The sequence below is a fragment of the Cyanidioschyzon merolae genome, chromosome 9, assembly GCF_000091205.1.
Source record: "Cyanidioschyzon merolae strain 10D DNA, chromosome 9, complete genome".
Lineage (NCBI taxonomy): Eukaryota > Rhodophyta > Bangiophyceae > Cyanidiales > Cyanidiaceae > Cyanidioschyzon > Cyanidioschyzon merolae.
The window spans coordinates 448,020-470,778 of record NC_010135.1 but is presented as its reverse complement, the minus strand read 5'-3'; the positions used below and the strand labels follow the sequence as shown (position 1 = coordinate 470,778).

The window sequence follows — 22,759 nt, the reverse complement described above, 5'->3', positions numbered from 1 at the left end:
CACTTCACAGTGGATCGGAGTCAAGTCTTTACAAAGCCTCATACGGTACAGAGCTGAACTGTGGGGACACCAGGTGCCTTCAGCGAAGCATTGAACACTGCCCATGAGCAACGGAACAGCGCAATCTGCCAGTGCGCCAGCGGGCGTGCTGCAGATCATTGATGAACATGGCGTGATGCTGGAGCGCACGCCCTGGTTCCCAAGCGAGCTCGATGTCGGCGCTGAATGCTATCGTGTCGTCGGGTGCATCGGGAGCCCGCTATCAGGCAAGTCGAGTCTCTTGAATGACATTTTCGGGACGCGTTTCGCGGTGTCGCACGCGCGGGCGACTGAGCGTCGGCGCTGGAAGACCCGCGGCGTCTCTGCAGCACTGGCAGCAAACCAGGAGACGCTTCTGGTGCTGGAGATCGACGGCGGGGACGGAGGCGCGACGGGGCAGCAGCTGCAGGAGCGCTGCCTCCGCTACGTGTCCAGTGTGTCCGATGTTGTTCTGTGCAACGTCTGGTACCACGACCTGGGACGCTACGACGCAGACCCACAGTGGTACTTGAGCACGATCGTGCGCGAGTTGGCTCACGCGGAGGGCCCTCTCCTGCGCACCTGCGTTGTGTTCGTGGTGCGCGACGCAGACGCGGATACGGGCGCGGACGCGGATACCACCGAGAGCACTGCATCGTTGATCGCGGAGTCTCTCTGGCTGGACGCCGAGGAGCACTGGCAGCGCGAAATCGGCGACGGAGCAGCATCAGCACCGACAGCAGCGAGTCACTCGGTGGAGGCGCTGCGCGCTGCCCTCGAGCTGCGCGTAGCTCTGCTGCCGTCGCCGCGCACGTCGCGTTCAGCCTACGACGCCGCTGTGCAGCGTCTGCGGCGGGACCTCCTAGACGGCAGTGGCAGTGGCAGTGGCGATGGCGGCCTGCTGTCCTCGCAATACAGCAAGGGTCTGCCTGCGGATGGATTCGGTGCCTTCAGTCGACGCCTCTGGGAGGGCATTCGTGCACAGCCCGCTGGGGCGATGCGTGCTGCGAAGCCGCTGGCCATGCGTGTCGCTACGGCGGCGGCGGCGGCGGCGGCGGCGGATGAAGGAGCCGCTGGGGAAGCGCTCACGCCAGAGGCACTGGCAGCAGCGTATCACTGCGATGCCGCTTTCTCCGAGGCGCTTCGGAACAGCGCCGAGGAGCTCGGGGAGCTTGCGAGTCAACTGGACGAGGGCGAGAAGATCAGTGGTTTTGGACGCCGGGCGGAGGAGCTTCTGCAAAAGTACCTGAGTGGCTTTGAATCGGCTACGGAGGCGTATGCGGGAACTGAAGTGCGCGAGCGGAAACTGGCGGAGCTCGAGACTGTGCTCGATGCGTCGTTGCAGTCGCTGTTCCTGAAGCAGCTGCAGATAATTCGGGAGAACGCGCTGCAGCACTTTAAGACTGCGTCTTCATCTGAGGAGATTCCTGGCGACTTTGCGTTCTACACAGCGGATGCGCTTTTCCAGCGCGAGGCGGAGGAGAGCGTGCGGCCCGGATCCGACTGGTCCTATGCGAATGAGCGTAGCGACCTGCAGCAGACCATGGCGGAGATCTCTGCACGGCGGAAGCAGCTTATTCACGTGCAGATCCAGGCGGCTGAGCAGCAGCGTCAGGCAATGCAGTACATGCAGCTGCAGCAGGCGCAGCTGCAGGCGGTTCAGCAGCAGCAGTATGGTGGTGCGCTCGGCAACTGGAACATTGGGCTGGCGTACCGGCCTCCGGATACGAATGTGAACATGTCGCTGCTGCATCAGCAGGGCCGGACGCAGGTCCAGCTGAGCATGGTACCCGATGAGCAGGCGGGTCTGCTGGGCCCGAACGGGTTCACGAGCGGAGTCGGGCCCGGGAACCTTGGTGTGTCGTTCAACATCAACATCTAGAAGCGCGTTCGGTTGTGAACGCTGCGCCAGGCAGTCTTAGGTCTAAACGAAAGGTGTTCTCCTCGCGCCTCCTGGCAGGTCTCAGGGTTCCGTTCCTGGTGGGGCAACGCGATCGCTACGCATCGTGGCGCTGTGCTTGCCGGGAACTGCGCTACCGCCGACTGATCATCGCGTTCATTTTCATGCGCCAGATTTCGCTGCAGGATCTTCCCAGATGATCGCGCTCGTCTCGATTGTGATGCTCAGCCACATGCGTTACTCATGGAAAACGGTTTTTGCGCGCAACACGTGTCATATGAGTACTGTCTCATTTGCATCCTTTCACTCTGCATAGGTTACTGGTGCCCTTAGTTAGCACATGAACCTCATTCTCCAGTTGACTTGCACCATGAGCGCAAAAGAAGACAGCTTCCGTTTACCATCCGGCCAAGTGGCGATGCAAAGTAGAGTGGGCGGCCTTTTGAGTTGCACAGCGCCATACATTATGCATTTGGGGTGCTCTGGGGTGTTTCGCTGCCTACAAGCGCGCTCGCATGCCTCTGAGTTTACATGGATCAGTGAAAACCCCGCTAGTTTGGTTGGCAATTCACGTAGAATTCACTGCATTGTCCGTTTCCACCTGTAATGTATCTGCTTTGTGGTACATACCATCTTGTTTTCAGCGCAACTAGCATACGTCACGACATCGCCTGGAAGGGCATCCCGAATACCCTTGCTTTTCTAGGTATCATGGAGACTATCGCCTCTGGATGCGTATAGCCGCCTCCCGCCCCCACCGCCTCCAGAATGCGAAAGATTGGATATCATGGCTGTGGGGCGCACGTCCGTCTCGAAGGCGAGCGGTTATGGAACGATTCAGCGGAAAATGGCGTTTAGAGAGATCGCTCCTGTACCGTTCGCAAGCTACTGCGTTCGCAGCCATCGGAGATCACGCTGCATGCAACTTGGGGAATGGGCCGCGTCAGCGGGGTTTCAAGTTTTCAAAGGAAAGCATCAATGGCAGGGGCAGCCTCTACAACTATGTCAGAATAGAACGGAACGGGCCAACTTATCTAACACGGAAGTACACGCTCAGGTTTGGGTCCCTTCTCGCTATCATCAACACAAGCCGCTACGGGATGTCTCTGCACGTGTTTACTGTTCCTAACTCTGCTATCCAGCTTCAAACGCGCTGGTCTATCTTTTTCCCACCAGCTCAGGTGCCGACAGACGAACCATGTTGATAGCAGCGCTCAAGTCCCGATTTCGCCGCTTCCGGCTCGTTGTTGACGTCTTTCGAGCACACGCAAAGGTTGCGATCTACGCTGCGTTTGCCATTTCCATCCTCGTTGTATACAGACGCTGTGCGCCTTGTTGCAGCGGTGACCTGTCTGCGTCATCAGGTGATCCCATGTGACTACAACGCAGTCTCTTCAGACAAGAGGCCCTGTGTTGCTTGAGCACTTGTTCCTGCGCCAGATACATGCCGTGAGCGTGCACAGAACGCTCGCCTCGATGCCCTCATGCTTTTGCGCGACCGGTGCTGCACTCGACGATCACGGGCTTCTTCGGGGTCATGCGCTGGGCAAGTGCCCTGCGCGCTGGACACGCAGACGCACGCTGTCCCAGTCGACAGTGGACTTGTGCCATGCGATGATGTCGATGGTGAACAAGCCCAGGAAGGGAAATCCCGGTTGGTGAACAAGCCCAGAGAATTCGATCTATGTCCGCTGCGCTCGTCCAAGGCAGTGATGCAGACCGTACCAGAAGCGACCTCCGCGATGACTAAAGTCCGAGCCCGAGCCCGAGTCCGGTTTCCGATGACAAGAGCCGGGAGCCTCTGGGAGCATGCCCCGTCGACGGGAAACTGCTTCTGTGCAAAGCCGATGCCTAGTTGGCTCCAAAGAGAGCCGGATGTGTCGTTTGAACGGAGTCTATTTTTTCGAAGCGAGAATTTCGGTGAAGTTTGCGCATGATATTGTGAGCATGCCGCCAACGCATAAAGTCGATTTACTTACCCGTCAACGAAGGAGCGCGAGTTGTTGTGCCTACGAGTTGCCCTGGAACAGAAAGGTCGAGCGTGCGAGGCATGCGTGAGTAGGACACCCTGAACGCATGGAAACGAGCGGCCTGGAGTCTCGTACATGTGAATTCAATGGTGCCGTCGCTTAGTTTAGGGGTCCTTCTTCGAGGCCGTCGCGAATCGTCCTGGTACCGATGACGGACGAATTCTGGCTGCAGAGCGTCGAAGGGGTCACTCCGAAAACACCCCCGAAACTCCTCAAGCTTTGCATGAATCCGCAGTGCCCTTACTGATGCACTTCGGATGTCGAGGCTGCTCATCTGACAAAAAGCTCGGAAAGAACGAAATTCAGTCTTAGAATGAGTGGCTTTTTGTTCCCTTTGAATCTGGTGCAGGTTTCGCCACAAAAGCACCGGACTGCGATCAGCGGGAACGCGTTGGCGTGGCTTCTCAGACACGAATATCCATATCACATCACCGATAATCCGCTGCGCTGATGTGGAGAGTCGTCGTGCGGTTTTAGTGACCACCAGGGTAGTCAAGTATGTTCATATCATATTGTTTCATCAGAAGAAAGCATATCTCGAGCAACGTGGGCAAGCTGCAGCAAAGCGACGCATCATCACGACGGGTTGTTCTGAGCCCAGCGCAGCCTTGGTCGTCAACGCCGTTGAAGCTCTGTCCGAGATCCGTTTATCGACGAACATCCCCAAGGAGGTCAGTACCGTTGACCTTGCGGATCTCCGTCTTGCCTACAGAGGTCATTCAGCGAATAGCGAGTGGCGAAGTCATTGATAGCCCCGTCGCTGCTGTGCGAGAGCTCGTCGAGAACGCGCTGGACGCGGAGGCCACCGCGGTGGAGATCGACATCGACTTTGATGCTGGCAATATCGTCGTACGAGATAATGGACGAGGGATGAGGCCAAATGACCTTGAACGTTGTCTTCAGCAGAACGCGACGAGTAAGCTCGCCTCACTGGAGCAGCTCGTTGCTGGACGGGTGCACACACTCGGCTTTCGAGGTCAGGGTCTCTGGGCAATATCCCAGCTCTGTGCGTGTATTGAGGTTCGCTCGAAAGGGGAGACCAGCCCCTGTGGTTACATGATTCAATACAGCCCACAACAAGTTGAAACGAAACCGGTTGAGCCTGTCGGCCTTCCCCAGGGAACCATTGTCCAGGTCACTGGTCTCTTTTGCGACGAACAGTTTGCCCCGCGGCGTTCCGCCATGCCGCACAAGAGGCAGCTGCGGCAACAGCTCCTATCCTTCGTCCGCGCAACGGCTTTATGCCATCCGAACGTTTCTTGGAGAGTTCGAGATAGCGGACGCAATCTTCTTACCCTATACGGCAAACTTGAATTCTCTGACGAGGAATCGGAGACAGAGCGAGCTAAGCACGCCCTTATCCGCATGTTTAGTCAGATCATGGAAATTGCGCCTGAGGAGTGTGGTGCTTTCGCTAGCGATCAAGTCCTCTGTGTGCTCGGGTATCCGGACCGGGGGCACCATCGCTCACGGGCGGATGCGGTCATTGTGGCTGTGAACGGTAGAGCTGTACAGAACGCGGACCTCGTGAACGCGGCGCTGAGCCATGTGCAGCACACGTTACCTTCCGGTCGCTTCCCGATAATCTTCATTCACATAAGATGCCCTGGAAGAGATGTCGATTGGAATATTCACCCGATGAAAACTATGATGCGTTTACGTGACCCCGAGTACTGGTTTCAGAAACTTCGAGAGGGCATCGATCGTTGCTTCTCGATGCCGCTATCAGAGGTATCCGCCGCAGACTTATTTGCATCGACCTATCTTCGGAAACTTATCGATATGGAAGAAGGCGCCTTAAACGGTGCCGCTGATGAACCCCAAAGTAACCAGCTGCTCAGACTCGAAGCCATGACCCAGATTGGTAAGACCTACATCATCGCCACCAATATGGAGAGCGGTGATATTTGGATTATTGAACAGCATACCGCACACGAACGCGTGCTCTACGAAAAGTACAGGGACCAGTATACGTCTCTGGCGCGTAATATTGTCGAGCTCCGCGAACCAATTATTATGCGAGGTCTGTTCGCTCAAGCTCAGGTCGAGGAGCTGCGAGAATCCCTGGGCATCCACATGACCATGATCGGTCCATTGGAATGGAAAGTGGAACGCGCCCCGCAAATGTTCATCGAAGCGGGACTCCTAGACCCTGAGAATGATTGCCCCAGGTCGCAGTCTGAGCGAAAGATGCAATTCCTGCTACAAGCACTCGGTTCTGCATCCAGTCTGGAGGATCGCTTAGCGCTTCTCGCCTGCAGGGCAGCGGTGAAGAACGGAACGCAATTGGATCGAGAGAGGATGCAGTCATTGGTGGACCAATGGCTCCGAACGAAAGCACCTCGCACGTGTCCGCATGGGCGTCCAACGTTTCGCCAGCTCACGACAAGGGAACTCGAGATATTTTTCCGCAGGCGATATACTCCACAGGATGCTGCAGATAGCAGTGACCCCGACTTGACGAGAAAAAGGGCTCCCTGTTGACGGTTTCACCCATTCCGCCGCAGTTCGATGCACTACGTGGCGCATCGTGTATCCGTTGCGAGCGCTTGTCCCGCACTGCGCAGAAGAGCGAAAAGCTCGATTACGGCCATCGGTCTTGCAACCGATGACTTGTTGGAGCGGCTGAGCGCTGCGCAGACGTCGTCGACACGGAGCTTCGACGGCTTGTCTTTTTCTGCGGTGCTGCGTGATTCAAAATTCGCTTGTGTCCGCTGATCACGACTATAGCACCAAACCGCACGATGGACTATTCAAAACGAAGCGGTGCGCGACGAACGCATGAAGGAGTCGCCTAAACAGGTTTCACACTGGTACGGTACTTACTTGAAAAGCTCAAGCACGTCTTTCTCCGTTAATGTTCGGAATTGCTGCACGAGGGCTCTCGGTGCAGACATCGTGCGCAGCCGTATTGCTTTGAATAATGCCACTTCTCTAATGCATCGAGTAAAATGGCAAGAATTTATGCGCAGCAGGTGCAAATACCTGCCGTTGCCCACGTGAGTCACCGACGCCAAAGGTGACATTCCAACATCTAACATCTTGCTGTCCTTGCCGGAGTTTCGGTGCCTGTTCGACCAGTGATGCGCTTGGTTTTCGAATTCCGGGTGCGGGGAGAACTTTCGCAAGATGCGAGTTGATGGCGCGCTCACCTCTACCCTGTTATTCGACCAGTCAAGCAGGCGTTGTTGGTTTCAGGCCCACAGCAATGGACTCTGTAAGACATTTTGCTTTGGAGGATCACATCGGCTTGAAACATCTTCATTACCGAAATTAAAAATCGCATCAGCCGCTCTAACAGCACTGCGATGGATGTGTGTGTACCGGGAATTGATGCGAGCGAGCTCCTGTTGACGGAAAGAAAATTGGATGCATCCAGCATCTGTTGCAAAGTCTCTTAAAAATTGGAAACAAAGATACGTATCTGGTGGAGCATGGTGGGAAATGTGTTCATTGTGTGAAAGACAGGTTGGGTTACAAACCCTACAGAGTGCATTGGAACGCTGCGGTGTCCTTGTCTCCGGGCCCTTCCATCGAGCTCGTATGGAAGTTGGCTCATCCGCAGCGCCAGCCCCGTAACGTATTCACGCAGTCTCTGTTTGTGATCGGCAAAAAGATAAACGTTCAACGACCATAGAGTGTATACAGATACACCCACGCGCAGACGTCTCCCAGACTTTTGTGACCGGACCACTGCTATCGGTTTCAGTTTACGCAGGCACACTTCGAGCCTGAGAGGCTGCACCACGACGTTGGATCGCGTCAGCTCCTCAGTTCTCTTCTTCAGCATCATACATCGTCTGATATTCATGGCGGTGCTGAAGTCTCGGTCCACGAACTGCATGCGTTTGCTGCCGCTGGTGGAACGTACCATTGCAAAGATTCCTAGAGTTCGCGACCTCTATGCCACTACAGCCTCGTCATCGCCCCGTCGTACGAACGCCTTTTCTCGCATATCTCCGCTCTTCTTCTTCGTCACTTGCTTTTCTTCGTTTGATGTTCGGCGAGAAGAGGATTTTTGCTTTTTCTTCTGTCGGCAGCCGGCGGTGATGGCCTTCCTCGATTCGCGACTTGCAAGTCCATAACTTAGCCTAGGATTTTCTATTCTTAAAAAACAGCGTACTTCGAACACGTTTGCCGTGGACCGCGAAAAAGCAGTTGATTACTTTCACTTAAGGATTCAACAGAATTGACGTTAAAGACTATAAGAGCTTGCTTGATTCTTTTCGTACCAAAGATGTACTCGATTCGGAGTCAGCGAACTGCCTGTAACGCCAACTTAACGCTTTCAAGAGCGACTATGTTGAGGTACGGGTTACCCGGCTACACAGCGGCGCTGTAATTTTTGCAAACAGTTGGCCGCTGACTCTTATCGATCACCATTAGGTTCCTGTGGTGGTCAAACGATACCTCTGCGCGAACGTCAGATACACTTCCGAATAACGTTAGGAATAAGTAGGATTTTCTAGGGTACAGACATGTTTGTGGTCAATTCCAGGGTCAGAACTCGCCGTTTCGCCCTGCACAGGAGCTGGCGCAGCTTCCGACTAGCGGCCACGGCCGCTACTCCCTGGGGACGATCGTCAGCTTGCGCTGCTGTCATGATTGCACTTTCGCTTGAAGGGGCTTTTCGAGTGCCAGTTTCCAGTGCCGATGGTGGCATTTTCTCGGCGGTGCAGATCAAGTCGCTCGGGAGCTGTGGCAGCGAAGAAAACTGTGTCTCCTCTTCCGCAATCGGGAGTCCCGTCAAGTACGGCGCGCCGTGGTCGTATGCTACAGTCACTGATAGTCCTCGAGAAGCCTGGTCGGCACTCGAGGCGGCGGTAAGAGCGGAGCCTGGCGTCGCTGTCCGCGAAGTGGATGGTTTCTATCTACATGCGACTGCACCGAGTGTATTTCCACCGGGCGGCGAGGACGACATCGAGTTTCTGCTCCGACCTGAGGAGAAGCTTGTACTTTACCGATCGAGGTCACAGAAGGTCACCTATATATATCCTTTCCATCAACCGCTTGGTGACTTTGGGTCCAACAGAAAACGTTTGGAACGAATTCGGGATCGTCTCGGTTGGCAAACACTTGACTTTTTCGAAACGCAGTGAACGCTCGAAGCGCGTTCCGTTAACAGTCAATCACACCGGTCATCGTCGTGGCGGCTACAACGTCTGCTGGGCATGAAAAACGGTACAGGACTCTCTCGGTCGCGGCGCACTCAATCACGGAAGTCGCCGCTCCGCCGCTGCCCGTGCTCGCACGCACGGTGGTATTGAAAATACCTCCATACGGATAGACTCCTGGCACGCTGCCGTGGGAAACCAAAATCTGACGCCTGTTCGAAGCCTCAAAGTGGTTCAAGCGGTTGAGCAGAATGCGTGCTTCATTTCGCAGGCGAATATTGTCCTCTACAAGTGCCGCAAGCACGCCCTCCCTTGTACTTCCCAGAGAAAAGCGTCCCAAAGCCTCCACCGCTCCTAACGTAAATATGCAAACGAACCACGCCATAATCCAGAAGCAGCATACGAATACTGGCGTAAGGTGGTAACTCCGTTGCGTCATTTTTGAGAGAAACAACGCTAGATGCGATGGTGAGCAGAGCAGACACGGATCGATCGATGCGATCCGATCCCTCCAGTGATCTCCAGCACGTAGTGGCAATTTTTCCATCGATATGTGTTGTTGCCGCCGGCCGCCGTCGCTTGTTTGTTGCACTGGTGTCGTCGATTCGTGACACTGGGATCAACGGATGCTCCGCGTGACGGCGCGCAACACGCACCTTTACGCCGCTTGCATCTCATTAAAATTCTTTTTCCTACTCTGTTTTGTAAAGACAAGTATTGTTCGAAGATGCAAACTTTCAGTCTCAAGCCTTGGCAGGCTCTCGTCATACTTATTGGGATAAGTCTTTTTGTAGGATCTTTCGGGACCTGCTTTGGCACGGTGGCTAGTTCTTTAGATGTTGCTGTGCGGAAAGCGTCAGCTGAGAACGCAGAGTTGCGGGCTGTTGTTTCCCAACTCCGGGCGCACGTGTCTGCATTGGAACAGAACGACCAAAACCTGGCGACTATTCGTTCACAAACTACTCGGTTTGATCTGAATGAACTCCTTCGTGCGTCCGGTACGACTGGGAATGGAAACTTGGTGCTCGAGTGCGCGGAAGCAGGTCGGTTGCTGTACCGCTTTACCTGTGGAACAGGTGGTACGACAACCTCGACTTTTACGGGGGTAGCGACCTGCACGTAGCATCGCCTTGTGGGTGGTTGTTAGGAAGAAAGATTGGGCTTTCGCAGAACGCTTACTGAATATCGGTGCTCAATTATCATGATTTTGCGAGCGATCCTCGCAGTCGGCTTGTGGAAGACGAAGCTTCCAAAACTGCGCGTAAGTGGCTGCGAGCGCTTGCGAGGGATGCAGGCGTCCCGAATGAGAAAGACTTTTTTCGCTGTGCGAGAATAATCTCTGTCACGTTGCAGCTTGCAGATGGCCTGGGGCTGCTCGCATCGTACGCCGTCGAATCCGAAGCTCGTTGAGCAGCAGTCTGTTACGAAACATGATGCTTCTGCTGGCCTTGCCTGTTCGGGATAAAAGGATACCGGGCTTTTGCTTCCATTCATTGTGATGAGGGCCATCCGGCTTGGCCCGAGAAGGTGGCATCCACGATGAAAGCGTTTCAGGTTCTACTACCGGCCATCGTGATGATAACCTTCACGCATGACTAGATGAGAAGGGTCCAGTTGCCCGCTGCAGCACGCCGGCGCATACCCATGCCTTCCTGTGGGGTTCATTTGCAACGCTTAGACCTTTGTATTTGATTCGCTCCAGTGTCGAATTACCCGGTACTGTTTATAACTCGGCGCTCCGCGCAGGCCGCTGTCGACATTTACTCAGGGCGCACGATTTCCATTATGATCATGGTAGATTCTCTGTACATCATGGACGAATCAAAAAAAGATCCGCCTGTTCCATACTCCGGAACAATAATCGTCCAAGACGCAAGACGTAGCATCGTTCCGGGAACCTGCTCGACCAGCAGTGACAGCCACTTCCTGGGTACGTTTATGGACAGTGCAGAATGCATGGCAATACTGATCGGTAAACGCGACTTGAAAGCTTGCTTACGAGGTGGGCCCCTATCCCGCATCTGCATCCCTTTTTTCTTCTAAGAACCAAAAGTCGAAACGAGGTCGAAGGCATTCAGCGCCACCACCTCCTGATTGGAAGTGCCCGCGATCTCCATAAGAATGATGTCGCCAAATTTGTGCGTACTGGTTTAGGACCATCTCAAAGTATTTGAGTATGCTCCGTCTAACGAGGTACGCCTCCGCGAATCTCATTGCATTCGTCGCCATTACGAGAGCATCCGACTCGTGGCGCTGGAGCCACTTTACTTTGCGACTGAGGTCGTCAAATGACCCAGAGACAGGGATGTGATCTCTGTATGGCTTCATCAGGGGTTCGAAGTACAGACCGCACGGTGATCGCTGCTTTAGCAGCACTTGCGGAGCGTGTAGCTGCCACCATAAGCGGTCTGCCCAGCCACAGTTGCCTTCAGCATGCACAGAGTAGCGGTAGTTCACCAACTTCCGGACAGACATAAAGCCGCCGGCACTTCTGTTGCCCCCGGATTCTGTGACAAGTACATCCAGCAATGCTGGGTGTCGGCGGCCATGCTCTGCCAGGGCTCGCCGGCCATACGCGTTCGACCCTCTGCGTCCGTGGATTCCTCTCCGCCCAGAGACGGTCGCAAGTCTGGTTTCCTCTAGAGATTCTCGAGCGGAGCCGCGGAAGACTGCCTTGGGCAGTCTAAACGCCCACGGTAAAGCAGAAGCAGCTTGGAGCGCGCAAGCAACATCCCAGTCGCGAAGACCAGTTGAGAAAATCGTTCTCGGGCCAGGTCTGCCAGATTCAAAAACTGGTGCGGGAATATCATCGCTAATGCCGCAGCACTGGATGAGACTGAGAATTGGAATCGGTCCAGGTTCGGGATACCGAGGCATTTTGGCGAACTGCGGCTCCTTTCGAACAGTCTGAACACAGTCATGCAGGCACTGCGCTATCTCAAAGTCGTCTCTGGGCATTTTTATCGCTTCAAACAGCTCCCACGTCCAGCGTAAGCGATTGTACCAGAAAGGTTTCGTGCGGTGCATCATCGTTTCCGTCTCTGTCGGTGCGTTGAACGTAAGGTTTCCTCCCTGCCACGACCAGACGACACAACCTTCGGCTTTGCGTGCACCGTTCGGGGTTACGCGATACGTCTTGCGCTCGAACAGTGTGCGTAGTCTGTGGCGAAGCTCCTCCGCTGTTGCATTTCGGAAAGGTTCTATTATGTGGCTGACGAGTCTCTCCAAGCTTGATGCAAGCTCATTCTGAGTAAATATTGTATCCTGTACGGAGCCGGATACGCTGAACCAACCCTTCCGGTTCCCAGAATACAACTGCGCCGAGCAGCCTGCGAGCCCCGAGCCAAGGCAAGACTGAGCGGGTTTCGCTATATTGCACCCGTTGAACGAAACCAAAGCAACCATAAGTGCAAATAGCCAGAATGGAACCTTCATGTCGAAGCTCCACCCAAAAGATCGAATCAGGGAGCGGCGAGAACTCTGCAGGAAAGACTTTTCGCTTCTCTGTGAGCTGCGAAAACGTCGACCTCGACGAGGAGGAGCACACTTTCAAGTTGTTTGGCGCCAACTCGCGTCCGCGACCCGTGCGCGTCCGCTTGCTCCTTAGACGCCAACAAGTGAAGGCATGTGTACAAGTGGACACGAAGGCAGCTCGTCGCACGTCTACTTCAGCACAAAACCATACACGTAGCTTAAACGGCGGCCTGCCGGATGCCAGACGTCCAATCCCTCCAAGAGCTCCACGCAAAGTATGGGCTCCATGTCACACTAAAACGGAACGAGTCCCGTCTAGCTAACAGGAACGTACGAGCAGACGTTTGGGTCTCTTCGCGCTATCATCAACATTAGTCTTGTAGGCTCGTTCTGCCACTACTTACTTTTCCACTGTAATATGCGGATTTCTATGGTGGTCTCTCCGTTCCCATCAGCTTCGATGTCACCAGGGGAAGGATGTGGATGGCGCTACTCAAGTCCCGACTCTGCTGCTTGCTGCTGCTGGTGATGCATTTCATACACAGGCGGAAGAAGCGATCTACAGTCTGTTTGCTATTTTCATCACATTCGAACGCAGCCCCAAGTCGCCCCTCGTAGCGGTAACATTTAACAGAGTTGAAGTGATCCCACGTGTCGGCCGTTACTGCTCCTCCGATGGTTGCCTTGTGAAGCGTGAACGCTTCCTTCAACGCTCGGTACACGCCCTTTACCGGTCTAGAAGGCTCCGCCTGATGCGGTCTTTGTTTTCGACGCCTGCTGCCCTATCACATGATCAAAGGCTTCTTCTGGGCGATTCCCATTGCGAATGCTCCGTCCGCAGCACACGTAAGCGCATGCTGCTCCATTGGATAGAGGATTTGTGGAACGCTACTTTCTGCGTACTGAAACAAGTTCCGGAACGAAAATCCAGGGTGGTGAAGAAATCGATGGATTTCGATCCGTTCTACGCTCGCGTCGTACAAAATCGTTACACTCCCTACACTGGGAGCGACCGCAGCGATGTCTCTAGTCCCAGTCCGAAACTCTTTTCCCTGCAAACCAACGAGACGGGAGCCTCTGGCAGCATATCCCGTGAGAGCTATCCAACAGCAATTGAATACCGCTTCGTAAATGGCCACAAAAAGAGCTGAATTTGTAATCCGAACGTAATTTATCATTTAACGGGAGAAATTCAGTGAAGTTTCGGCATGAGCTTGTGAAGAGGTCGCGCATGGGCGACGTCAAGTATTTTTACTCATCAATCCCGTTGCACAGATCACTACGCTCACGAGTTACCTCTGAAAAAGAAAGAGCGAAAGCTTGTAGTCTGCTTGATTCGAGCATGCTAAACAGAAAAAAAAACGAGGCGAGTGGACGCTTGGCCTGGCCGTATGAACAGGATGATGATATCGGTTACTTTACGAACCCTTGTAATTGGACGTCAGCTGAATAAGGTCGGGAAAATCTCGAGGCATGAAGAGAGCGAGCTCTTCAGTTTTCTGTATTAGTGTCACACAGGTGTAGACTCCGAGCGAACCGTTTTCCCTCTTGATTTGAAAACGCCCTCGGAGGTTTCCGCTGAGAGTTATTTAATATTTCAATGCATAACCAGGACTCCGATCCTGCGTTGTAGCAATGCTACCAAACGCTCTCGTTATATCCCGAGTATTCTTACTAGTATCCAATGATATAACACCTCTATCGTTCACCAATTGCCCAGGAGAAGGTTCCCATTACATACATCTTTGTAGTGCTCCAGCCTTTCCGGTTCGCTGACCCGTGCTACACCAGCGACTCGCCCAGGGCAGATATCCAATGCCCGCCCACCTGACCACCGATTCATATTCATTGCAACGCATCAGCTTCCCAGCACAATACCTCCACTGAGCACTAAAGGATTCCCTCAAGAGTTCGCTCGACACAATGCCGCGGGACGCTCCGAACGCTCCCGGCATTTCCGTAAGTTGATCGAGGCGCTCAGGTCTGGGTGCAGCAAGTGCATGTGCACTTGTTGCGGATCGAGCCGCGGCATAGCAAGTCTCCTATCTTCGATGGCCTCGTCAACTGACGCCCGGTCAGTTTGCCGTTGACCAGCCCGTGCATCCGACACGCTTCTACGCTGTTCCTCTCTACCAGCTCCAGCGTGCACCCCTGCCTGTGATGCGCGTACATCGCCCTGTTCGCATTGACAGCAATAGTGCAGAATCGACTCGTGCACTCGTTGCACGCCGCCGTCGAAGGCACGGGAGTACAGCCTGTGCGCAGCACTGCGCGTCGAGCGCCACAGGCTACCGCCAAACGACGCGAATTGTCGATCATCTCCCTCTGCTCTCCATTGAAGAAGTGAGCTGGTGCGCGCTCGTGGTTTCATCGCACCGCGCTGGTTGGCGATCTCAATGCGGTCTCATGGAAACCTGCCAGGGATAGCCCACATGAGCCAGATACACGCTCTTGTACGCTCTGTGAGTGGCGCGCACAACGCATCCCGCTCAACTCGTTCAGGTGCTCAGAGCGCCATCATCGGGTCTGACGCCGCTATTCCACCCGCTGGCATGCCGCCTGGCGTCCATCACGCCCGACTCCAGATAACACAGAGCCATGGAAAAACTTGAGCAGCCTCATGTGCTTTCCATTCACTTCGTAGCGTCTGAGCGCTTCACCCAGAGGTACGGCGATGTCCTTGAGGTTGATAGACCGGAGATTCACACCCGCCACGACGCTTGTCTCCTTCTCTCGGTTGAACTGTCGCAAAGCACCCTCTTTGCTCGATTCAAGCCTCCGTTTCACAAAGTGTGGGCAAATGGATATTCAGTGTGATCTTGACCCTCGGATAATTCCCCCCTGGTGCCCTCCCGGGTCCTCTTGTCATACGGATTCTGCTGTTCTGTAACCAACGGAATTTTCTCCATCTCCTAATGTTGGCGCGGTGCTATAGACGTGGACCCTATATCGCATGCCCGCTTTTCTTCCTCGGGGTTCAGAGGCACTGGATGGCCGCCGGCACTGAGACTTGCGTTTTCTGTGTATGTATCTCCAAGTCTTCGAGCGCTCTTCCTCACCTGCTCTGTCGCGGGCACGCTCACGCACCGTAGTGCACCTGTCCGCCCCCTTGGTTTCACACGCGATCGGAGAAGCGGGAGTGCGGTTCAGGCCTGGTGAAGCAAGAGAACGAGTCGTCGTAGGACGGTGTTGCGGATGCAAACGAAGCGTCTATGGATCCGTGAAAGTAGAGACGGCGTTTGACGAAACAGAAGTCGCCTTCGGCTGGGTGCAACCAAAGAGCCTAAGTTGGAACGAGGGACAGCTCAACGCCAATCTCAATTGCATACGCTCTGACCGCGTTTGACCGATGGAAAAGCGGCACTGCCGAAGAGCAGTGCAGAAGAATTCGGTACTGGGAGCTCACGAACCGCTTCGATGAGGAAATGGACCATTGAACGATCCTGTCTGTTTGGTGATTTGAGGGCGATCCCAACTGAATCCGGGGGCGAGGCGCATGTTGTCACCGTACGCGCCTGTGCCATATTTACGACCAGCGGTGATCCGCTGTTTGAGCACCCATATCGAGGTCGACCATTTCGCTCGGATGATACCTCATCGAGTGAAACGGAGACCGGCCCGTTCTGTACTAACCGTGCGCGTTACAGCATGAGATCGGTAGCACGTTATTCAACGCACGACGGTCTCCCGAAGAAGAGCGCTTTTTGCTCTGTCCATCCGTGTCTCTTGGTGGCCATTGGTATCGAGGGCACGGAAGCTACACATCCTGTTGGTTCGTTAGGAACGTTTCCGAGAGCACGTATGGAGTGGATTGGATTGACTGGGAGACAATTTTGTGTACCGAGTTTGGTCGTTTCCGTCGTGATGTCCAGAACGCAGAATAAGTAGTATGAGGAGTGCGGCCCATGTACCAGCTCACCGTAGAACAACTGACTTGAGCAAGTAAGGCCGTGTGTCGGAAGCTGGCAGTCACAGCATAAAGCATTTCCGCGATCTTTCTCCGATCCACGAGATACGTTCCTCTTGGTGAATACCTGCGCGAAGAGAATAAAAGAGGGTGTGCTTGTAAAGATATCCTAGAACGTACTGCTTTGAATGTAACGCGTACCGACAAACCGGAAATCAGCATCGTGTGCACGTCCTGCTGGAGAGTCACTGGCTCGGCTGGACTCTAATTGACCCACTTGCCAGTAAAGCATACGCAGCTCTGTCCAAAGGAGCTCAAGCCGCTTCCCAGATGTGGGTACTTCTGGCTTCCTGAATCTAACCAGCATCATCTGAACGCGTGATGGTTGTTTCTGCGCCGTATCGTTCTGGTGTTCAGCCTGGCATGGAATGGGTCCTTCAGGCACCTCTACCGAGGGCGCACCTCTGTACCATGACGCAAACCTGTTGTTTTGCGTCGTAAAGTCCGGAATCTAGCAGCTTATTCATGCGTCCAGACCATCGACAGTTTGGTAGGTAGAGCGAAAGTGCCCCCGGAGTTGAAAGATCGCTGACCACTCGGGCCGGTGTTGCATTGCTGTCCTCCGAGCGCGTGTCAGGAGAAATCTTGCGAACGCTCGATACAAGCCCCCAAGAGGAGCATCCTTTTGGACTTCCCGAACAGTAATCCTCGTTCAGAAGAGAGGCTGCATTCGGGGACCTCTCTGGCGGCATTCACGAACAGCGGTACTTCTCTATGCTATGGCGGCGGCCGTCCTCGGGCTCGTGTGTGCTTGAAGTAGCAGCTGCGCAATCCCGAGTGCGCTTTGGAAATGCATAACGAGGGGAAGCCTCAGGCGGGCACGCATGCCCGGCGCAAACGCGGCAATAGCTGCAAGCATGCACATTAACCGCAGGCGCGATGCAACCAAGTCCAAACGTGGGACATAATCGCGACTCGCTTGTTGCCAACGGGCTCTATATCTGTGGTGACGGTGCGGATTCGAGCGCCAGACGTATTTTGCTCCGTATTGAGCGGGGTTTTGCGCAATTATCAGCCACCATGGCGGATTGCTCCCAGTCACCACGGCACCATCGACATGCACTGACCACGGCTGAAGGCGTCTAATGCATGCACTCTCCCACGAGCCAAGGCAATGTATTGCCAAGTTTCAAGACGCATGTTCAGTGCACAAGAGCGGCACATAACGAGAATTTCCACATCTTATCTCTCGGAAAGAGATACAACAGCCGCAGCGCTGCAACATGAATCTACTGGAGCACAGCGCCCCTTCCGATGAACATCCAAGCTTAACAGGGCGTCAGCACGGACAGAAAAAGTCGCGCCAACCGTGATGCTTTCTTTTCCGCATATTTCAGCGCCATATTTCCTATGGTAATTTCGGGGAGTAACAACTGATACCCGCTGGGACGTCTCTCGGTATTGTTTCACGACGCTGCTGCTGTCGCCTTTGCTGCTGGGGGCCGCAACAGGGGCGACGGCCGCGATCGACTGCGACTCATCAACAGACGAAGCAGATCGAGTGCGTGTCCTGGAACGGTTCCTGTGCTGGTATACGAGGTCGTTACTCTCGTGTCGGCGCTTGTGGAAAAGGCCCCCAGGAGGCGACATGTCTGGCACCGAGACATCACAGGCTCTGATGAGCGGCCAGTTGCCAAAAGAACGCGGCGCTGGACTTGTGAGTGTTGCGGCGGACCTGGTGCGGCTGGTCGCGAAACAGAAGAAACTTTCGGGCTCCAGTTTTGACGCGTGCCAGAACCTGAAGGATGCTCTGGATCGCTTCCAAGTCGCCATACTGTCGCCTACGACATCTGTAGAAGCACGCAAGTTGCTGTTGGCAGAGTTTCAGCAACAAGTTTTGGCTCTCTTCGAGACTCTGTCTGTACGAGAGAAGGAGTTGAAAGCTGCAATTACCAAGTACACGAAAAGCGGGGAAAATTGTTTTGACCCACAGATCTCTCAACTATGCAATGTTCAACCGCTGGAGAAAACACTTCTTGAACGAGCAATCGGTGAGCACCTCTATCGAGAAGGTCACTTCGATATCGCGGACTCCTTCGCTAGAGAGTCCGGCCAAAGCTTTGAGGACACGTATCGACTCCCTTTCAGGGATTTGTACGCTATTTTGAACGATATTCGCCACGGAACGCTTGAGCCTGCTATTCTCTGGACACAGCGGGTCTCTTCCTGGATAGAGCGAAGCAGCGATAGCCAGGACGGCGCCTCGGAGAGCTCAGCGGCGCAAAGGATGCAGGACTCGACATACATACCGCACAGCGCTACCCCGTCTGTACCCACGAACGCTGGACGTCAAGCGCTTGCCGAAAAACTACGTGAACTGGAATTCAAACTTCATCGTTTGCGATTCGTCAATTATCTACAGGAAAGGCGACTACCAGAGGCCCTGGCATACGCCCGCCAGCATTTTGCTCGTTTCCAGCGTTCCCAGACTAAGGAAATTCAGCAACTTATGGGTTGCTTTGCCTTCGTATCGCGTATCGCAAAATCTCCATATGCCTCATTTTTTACCTCTGCGCTATCCGATGACGCCGAGCAATCCTTTCGGCGTTGTTTCTGGGCACATCTCGATCTAAGCGAGGAGAGTCCCCTGTACAGCGTTGTTGCGTGCGGAACGATAGCACTGCCAGTTTTGATGCGCGCTACTCGACTGCTCGCAACGCGTGAATCCTGGACACAACGGGAAGAACTTCCTGTTGAGATAGACCTGGGCAAGAAGTACAAATACCACTCTATATTCGTCTGCCCAGTTTCCAGAGAGCAGAGCACTCCAACGAATCCGCCGTACTTGCTCCCCTGTGGCCACGTGCTCTGCAAAGAAACAGTGAACCGCCTGCCCAGGGGCAACACAAGATTCAAGTGCCCATATTGCCCGAGTGAGCAGCAGGTTGCTGCTTGTCGACAGATCAACTTCTGATCAACCACCATTCGCAGAGGTTCCCTACGATTCGCTCCATATCGTCCTCAGTATTGTTCTCGTAAATGTCAACAATCTTGCGGTCATAACTCGTCATCGCTTCATCTGCACAAACTTGCATGATTTCTGCTTCTACGTTTTCTTGCACTTTTTCCGTCGTGTATCCTCTCGCCTCGAGTCGTCGATACAGTACATCAGTCGCGCTGGCCAGGACCACAACTCGGGAAAACCAGCGTTCCGGGAACCAGTCACTGGAATGGTGCTCTAAGACCACATTACACTTTTGCACTATGGGCTCTAGGTGCTCAACTACGGCGTCTTCGTTGATAACGAAGCAGTCGCGTTCGCTATCAAACTCCTCAGCGAACCGCGACGGGTTCTCCTTGATCAGTTCAGAGACGTTTATATGAACAGGCCAGTCGTTTGCAGGTACGTTCAACCGCATTCTCGCACAAAACTTCGCAGCAACTGTAGATTTGCCGGTTCCCGGAGTTCCAGTGAGGAGAAGATTCCGCAGACACTTCGTCGGCTTGCGCTTTCGATGCTCCGCCATTTTACACCGGCTTTCCAGAACACACTTTTTTCTCGTAGCTAACGCTCAGTGTTTGTGGACTGGCTCAAGAGCCACCGCCAAAAGTCCCTGGAGCAGGGACTACCACAGGACAGTGCCGACTGTTTTCGTTTCCCTGCCGCGCCTAGCGTCTCAAACGAGCAGTTCTGCTTTCTGTTCTCGGTACGTGCAACGCGCGGCCTGCAGACACTCGTGCCCGAGAAGCGAGAGGGTCCACGAACCACACGAGGAGCAGCAGTCAGCTCTGTAAAGAGCGAATACAGTCTTTTAGCTTTTCTGCATGGGCAGCGCACTAAAGCGCGCATCCGACAGCAAGCCTCTCGCAGTTAGTAGTAGCCCAAGCGAAATGCCGTATGCAGAGCAGTACGTTCTAGGATATCTTTACAAGCACACCCTCTTTTGTTCTCTTCGCGCAGGTATTCACCAAGAGGAACGTATCTCGTGGATCGGAGAAAGATCGCGGAAATGCTTTATGCTGTGACTGCCAGCTTCCGACACACGGCCTTACTTGCTCAAGTCAGTTGTTCTACGGTGAGCTGGTACATGAGCCGCACTCCTCATACTACTTATTCTGCGTTCTGGGCATCACGACGGAAACGATCAAACTCGGTACACAAAATTGTCTCCCAGTCAATCCAATCCACTCCATACGTGCTCTCGGAAACGTTCCTAACGAACCAACAGGATGTGTAGCTTCCGTGCCCTCGATACAATGGCCACCAAGAGACACGGATGGACAGAGCAAAAAGCGCTCTTCTTCGGGAGACCGTCGTGCGTTGAATAACGCGCTACCGATCTCATGCTGTAACGCGCACGGTTAGTACAGAACGGGCCGGTCTCCGTTTCACTCGATGAGGTATCATCCGAGCGAAATGGTCGACCTCGATATGGGTGCTCAAACAGCGGATCACCGCTGGTCGTAAATATGGCACAGGCGCGTACGGTGACGACATGCGCCTCGCCCCCGGATTCAGTTGGGATCGCCCTCAAATCACCAAACAGACAGGATCGTTCAATGGTCCATTTCCTCATCGAAGCGGTTCGTGAGCTCCCAGTACCGAATTCTTCTGCACTGCTCTTCGGCAGTGCCGCTTTTCCATCGGTCAAACGCGGTCAGGGCGTCTGCAATTGAGATTGGCGTTGAGCTGTCCCTCGTTCCAACCTAGGCTCTTTGGTTGCACCCAGCCGAAGGCGACTTCTGTTTCGTCAAACGCCGTCTCTACTTTCACGGATCCATAGACGCTTCGTTTGCATCCGCAGCACCGTCCTACGACGACTCGTTCTCTTGCTTCACCAGGCCTGAACCGCACTCCCGCTTCTCCGATCGCGTGTGAAACCAAGGGGGCGGACAGGTGCACTACGGTGCGTGAGCGTGCCCGCGACAGAGCAGGTGAGGAAGAGCGCTCGAAGACTTGGAGATACATACACAGAAAACGCAAGTCTCAGTGCCGGCGGCCATCCAGTGCCTCTGAACCCCGAGGAAGAAAAGCGGGCATGCGATATAGGGTCCACGTCTATAGCACCGCGCCAACATTAGGAGATGGAGAAAATTCCGTTGGTTACAGAACAGCAGAATCCGTATGACAAGAGGACCCGGGAGGGCACCCGGGGGAAATTATCCGAGGGTCAAGATCACACTGAATATCCATTTGCCCACACTTTGTGAAACGGAGGCTTGAATCGAGCAAAGAGGGTGCTTTGCGACAGTTCAACCGAGAGAAGGAGACAAGCGTCGTGGCGGGTGTGAATCTCCGGTCTATCAACCTCAAGGACATCGCCGTACCTCTGGGTGAAGCGCTCAGACGCTACGAAGTGAATGGAAAGCACATGAGGCTGCTCAAGTTTTTCCATGGCTCTGTATTATCTGGAGTCGGGCGTGATGGACGCCAGGCGGCATGCCAGCGGGTGGAATAGCGGCGTCAGACCCGATGATGGCGCTCTGAGCACCTGAACGAGTTGAGCGGGATGCGTTGTGCGCGCCACTCACAGAGCGTACAAGAGCGTGTATCTGGCTCACGTGGGCTATCCCTGGCAGGTTTTCATGAGACCGCATTGAGATCGCCAACCAGCTCGGTGCGATGAAACCACGAGCGCGCACCAGCTCACTTCTTCAATGGAGAGCAGAGGGAGATGATCGACAATTCGCGTCGTTTGGCGGTAGCCTGTGGCGCTCGACGCGCAGTGCTGCGCACAGGCTGTACTCCCGTGCCTTCGACGGCGGCGTGCAACGAGTGCACGAGTCGATTCTGCACTATTGCTGTCAATGCGAACAGGGCGATGTACGCGCATCACAGGCAGGGGTGCACGCTGGAGCTGGTAGAGAGGAACAGCGTAGAAGCGTGTCGGATGCACGGGCTGGTCAACGGCAAACTGACCGGGCGTCAGTTGACGAGGCCATCGAAGATAGGAGACTTGCTATGCCGCGGCTCGATCCGCAACAAGTGCGCATGCACTTGCTGCACCCAGACCTGAGCGCCTCGATCAACTTACGGAAATGCCGGGAGCGTTCGGAGCGTCCCGCGGCATTGTGTCGAGCGAACTCTTGAGGGAATCCTCTAGTGCTCAGTGGAGGTATTGTGCTGGGAAGCTGATGCGTTGCGATGAATACGAATCGGTGGTCAGGTGGGCGGGCATTGGATATCCGCCCTGGGCGAGTCGCTGGTGTAGCACGGGTCAGCGAACCGGAAAGGCTGGAGCACTACAAAGATGTATGTAATGGGAACCTTCTCCTGGGCAATTGGTGAACGATGGAGCTGCTATATGAATGTGTG

The 22,759-nt window shown here is 54.4% G+C and overlaps 7 protein-coding genes and 1 non-coding gene across 8 annotated transcripts; 5 read left to right on the top strand and 3 right to left on the bottom strand.

The window, feature by feature from the left end:
* Positions 1-103: 103 nt before the first annotated feature.
* Positions 104-1,900, top strand: CYME_CMI311C (hypothetical protein, conserved; the record flags this gene model as incomplete). The annotated part of the gene is made up of 1 exon (XM_005536279.1): positions 104-1,900. One exon carries the CDS (start codon positions 104-106, stop codon positions 1,898-1,900), a length of 1,797 nt encoding a protein of 598 aa, XP_005536336.1.
* A 2,546-nt stretch (positions 1,901-4,446) lies between these two features.
* CYME_CMI169C (probable DNA mismatch repair protein) lies at positions 4,447-6,432 on the top strand (the record flags this gene model as incomplete). The annotated part of the gene is made up of 1 exon (XM_005536278.1): positions 4,447-6,432. The coding sequence occupies one exon, from the start codon at positions 4,447-4,449 to the stop codon at positions 6,430-6,432; it is 1,986 nt and encodes a 661-aa protein (XP_005536335.1).
* Positions 6,433-6,877: 445 nt separating this feature from the next.
* On the bottom strand, positions 6,878-8,253 carry CYME_CMI168T. The gene has a single exon (XR_002461329.1). It is a non-coding gene; the product is annotated as a hypothetical transcript (transcript).
* A 173-nt stretch (positions 8,254-8,426) lies between these two features.
* On the top strand, positions 8,427-9,047 carry CYME_CMI167C (hypothetical protein, conserved; the record flags this gene model as incomplete). Its single annotated transcript, XM_005536277.1, has 1 exon — positions 8,427-9,047. The coding sequence occupies one exon, from the start codon at positions 8,427-8,429 to the stop codon at positions 9,045-9,047; it is 621 nt and encodes a 206-aa protein (XP_005536334.1).
* Positions 9,048-9,789: 742 nt separating this feature from the next.
* Positions 9,790-10,185, top strand: CYME_CMI166C (hypothetical protein; the record flags this gene model as incomplete). The annotated part of the gene is made up of 1 exon (XM_005536276.1): positions 9,790-10,185. One exon carries the CDS (start codon positions 9,790-9,792, stop codon positions 10,183-10,185), a length of 396 nt encoding a protein of 131 aa, XP_005536333.1.
* An 887-nt stretch (positions 10,186-11,072) lies between these two features.
* CYME_CMI165C (similar to endoplasmic reticulum resident protein) lies at positions 11,073-12,497 on the bottom strand (the record flags this gene model as incomplete). Its single annotated transcript, XM_005536275.1, has 1 exon — positions 11,073-12,497. One exon carries the CDS (start codon positions 12,495-12,497, stop codon positions 11,073-11,075), a length of 1,425 nt encoding a protein of 474 aa, XP_005536332.1.
* A 5,594-nt stretch (positions 12,498-18,091) lies between these two features.
* Positions 18,092-19,417, top strand: CYME_CMI164C (hypothetical protein, conserved; the record flags this gene model as incomplete). Its single annotated transcript, XM_005536274.1, has 1 exon — positions 18,092-19,417. One exon carries the CDS (start codon positions 18,092-18,094, stop codon positions 19,415-19,417), a length of 1,326 nt encoding a protein of 441 aa, XP_005536331.1.
* On the bottom strand, positions 19,407-19,970 carry CYME_CMI163C (similar to TATA box binding protein (TBP)-associated factor TAF9; the record flags this gene model as incomplete). The annotated part of the gene is made up of 1 exon (XM_005536273.1): positions 19,407-19,970. One exon carries the CDS (start codon positions 19,968-19,970, stop codon positions 19,407-19,409), a length of 564 nt encoding a protein of 187 aa, XP_005536330.1.
* Positions 19,971-22,759: the final 2,789 nt, after the last annotated feature.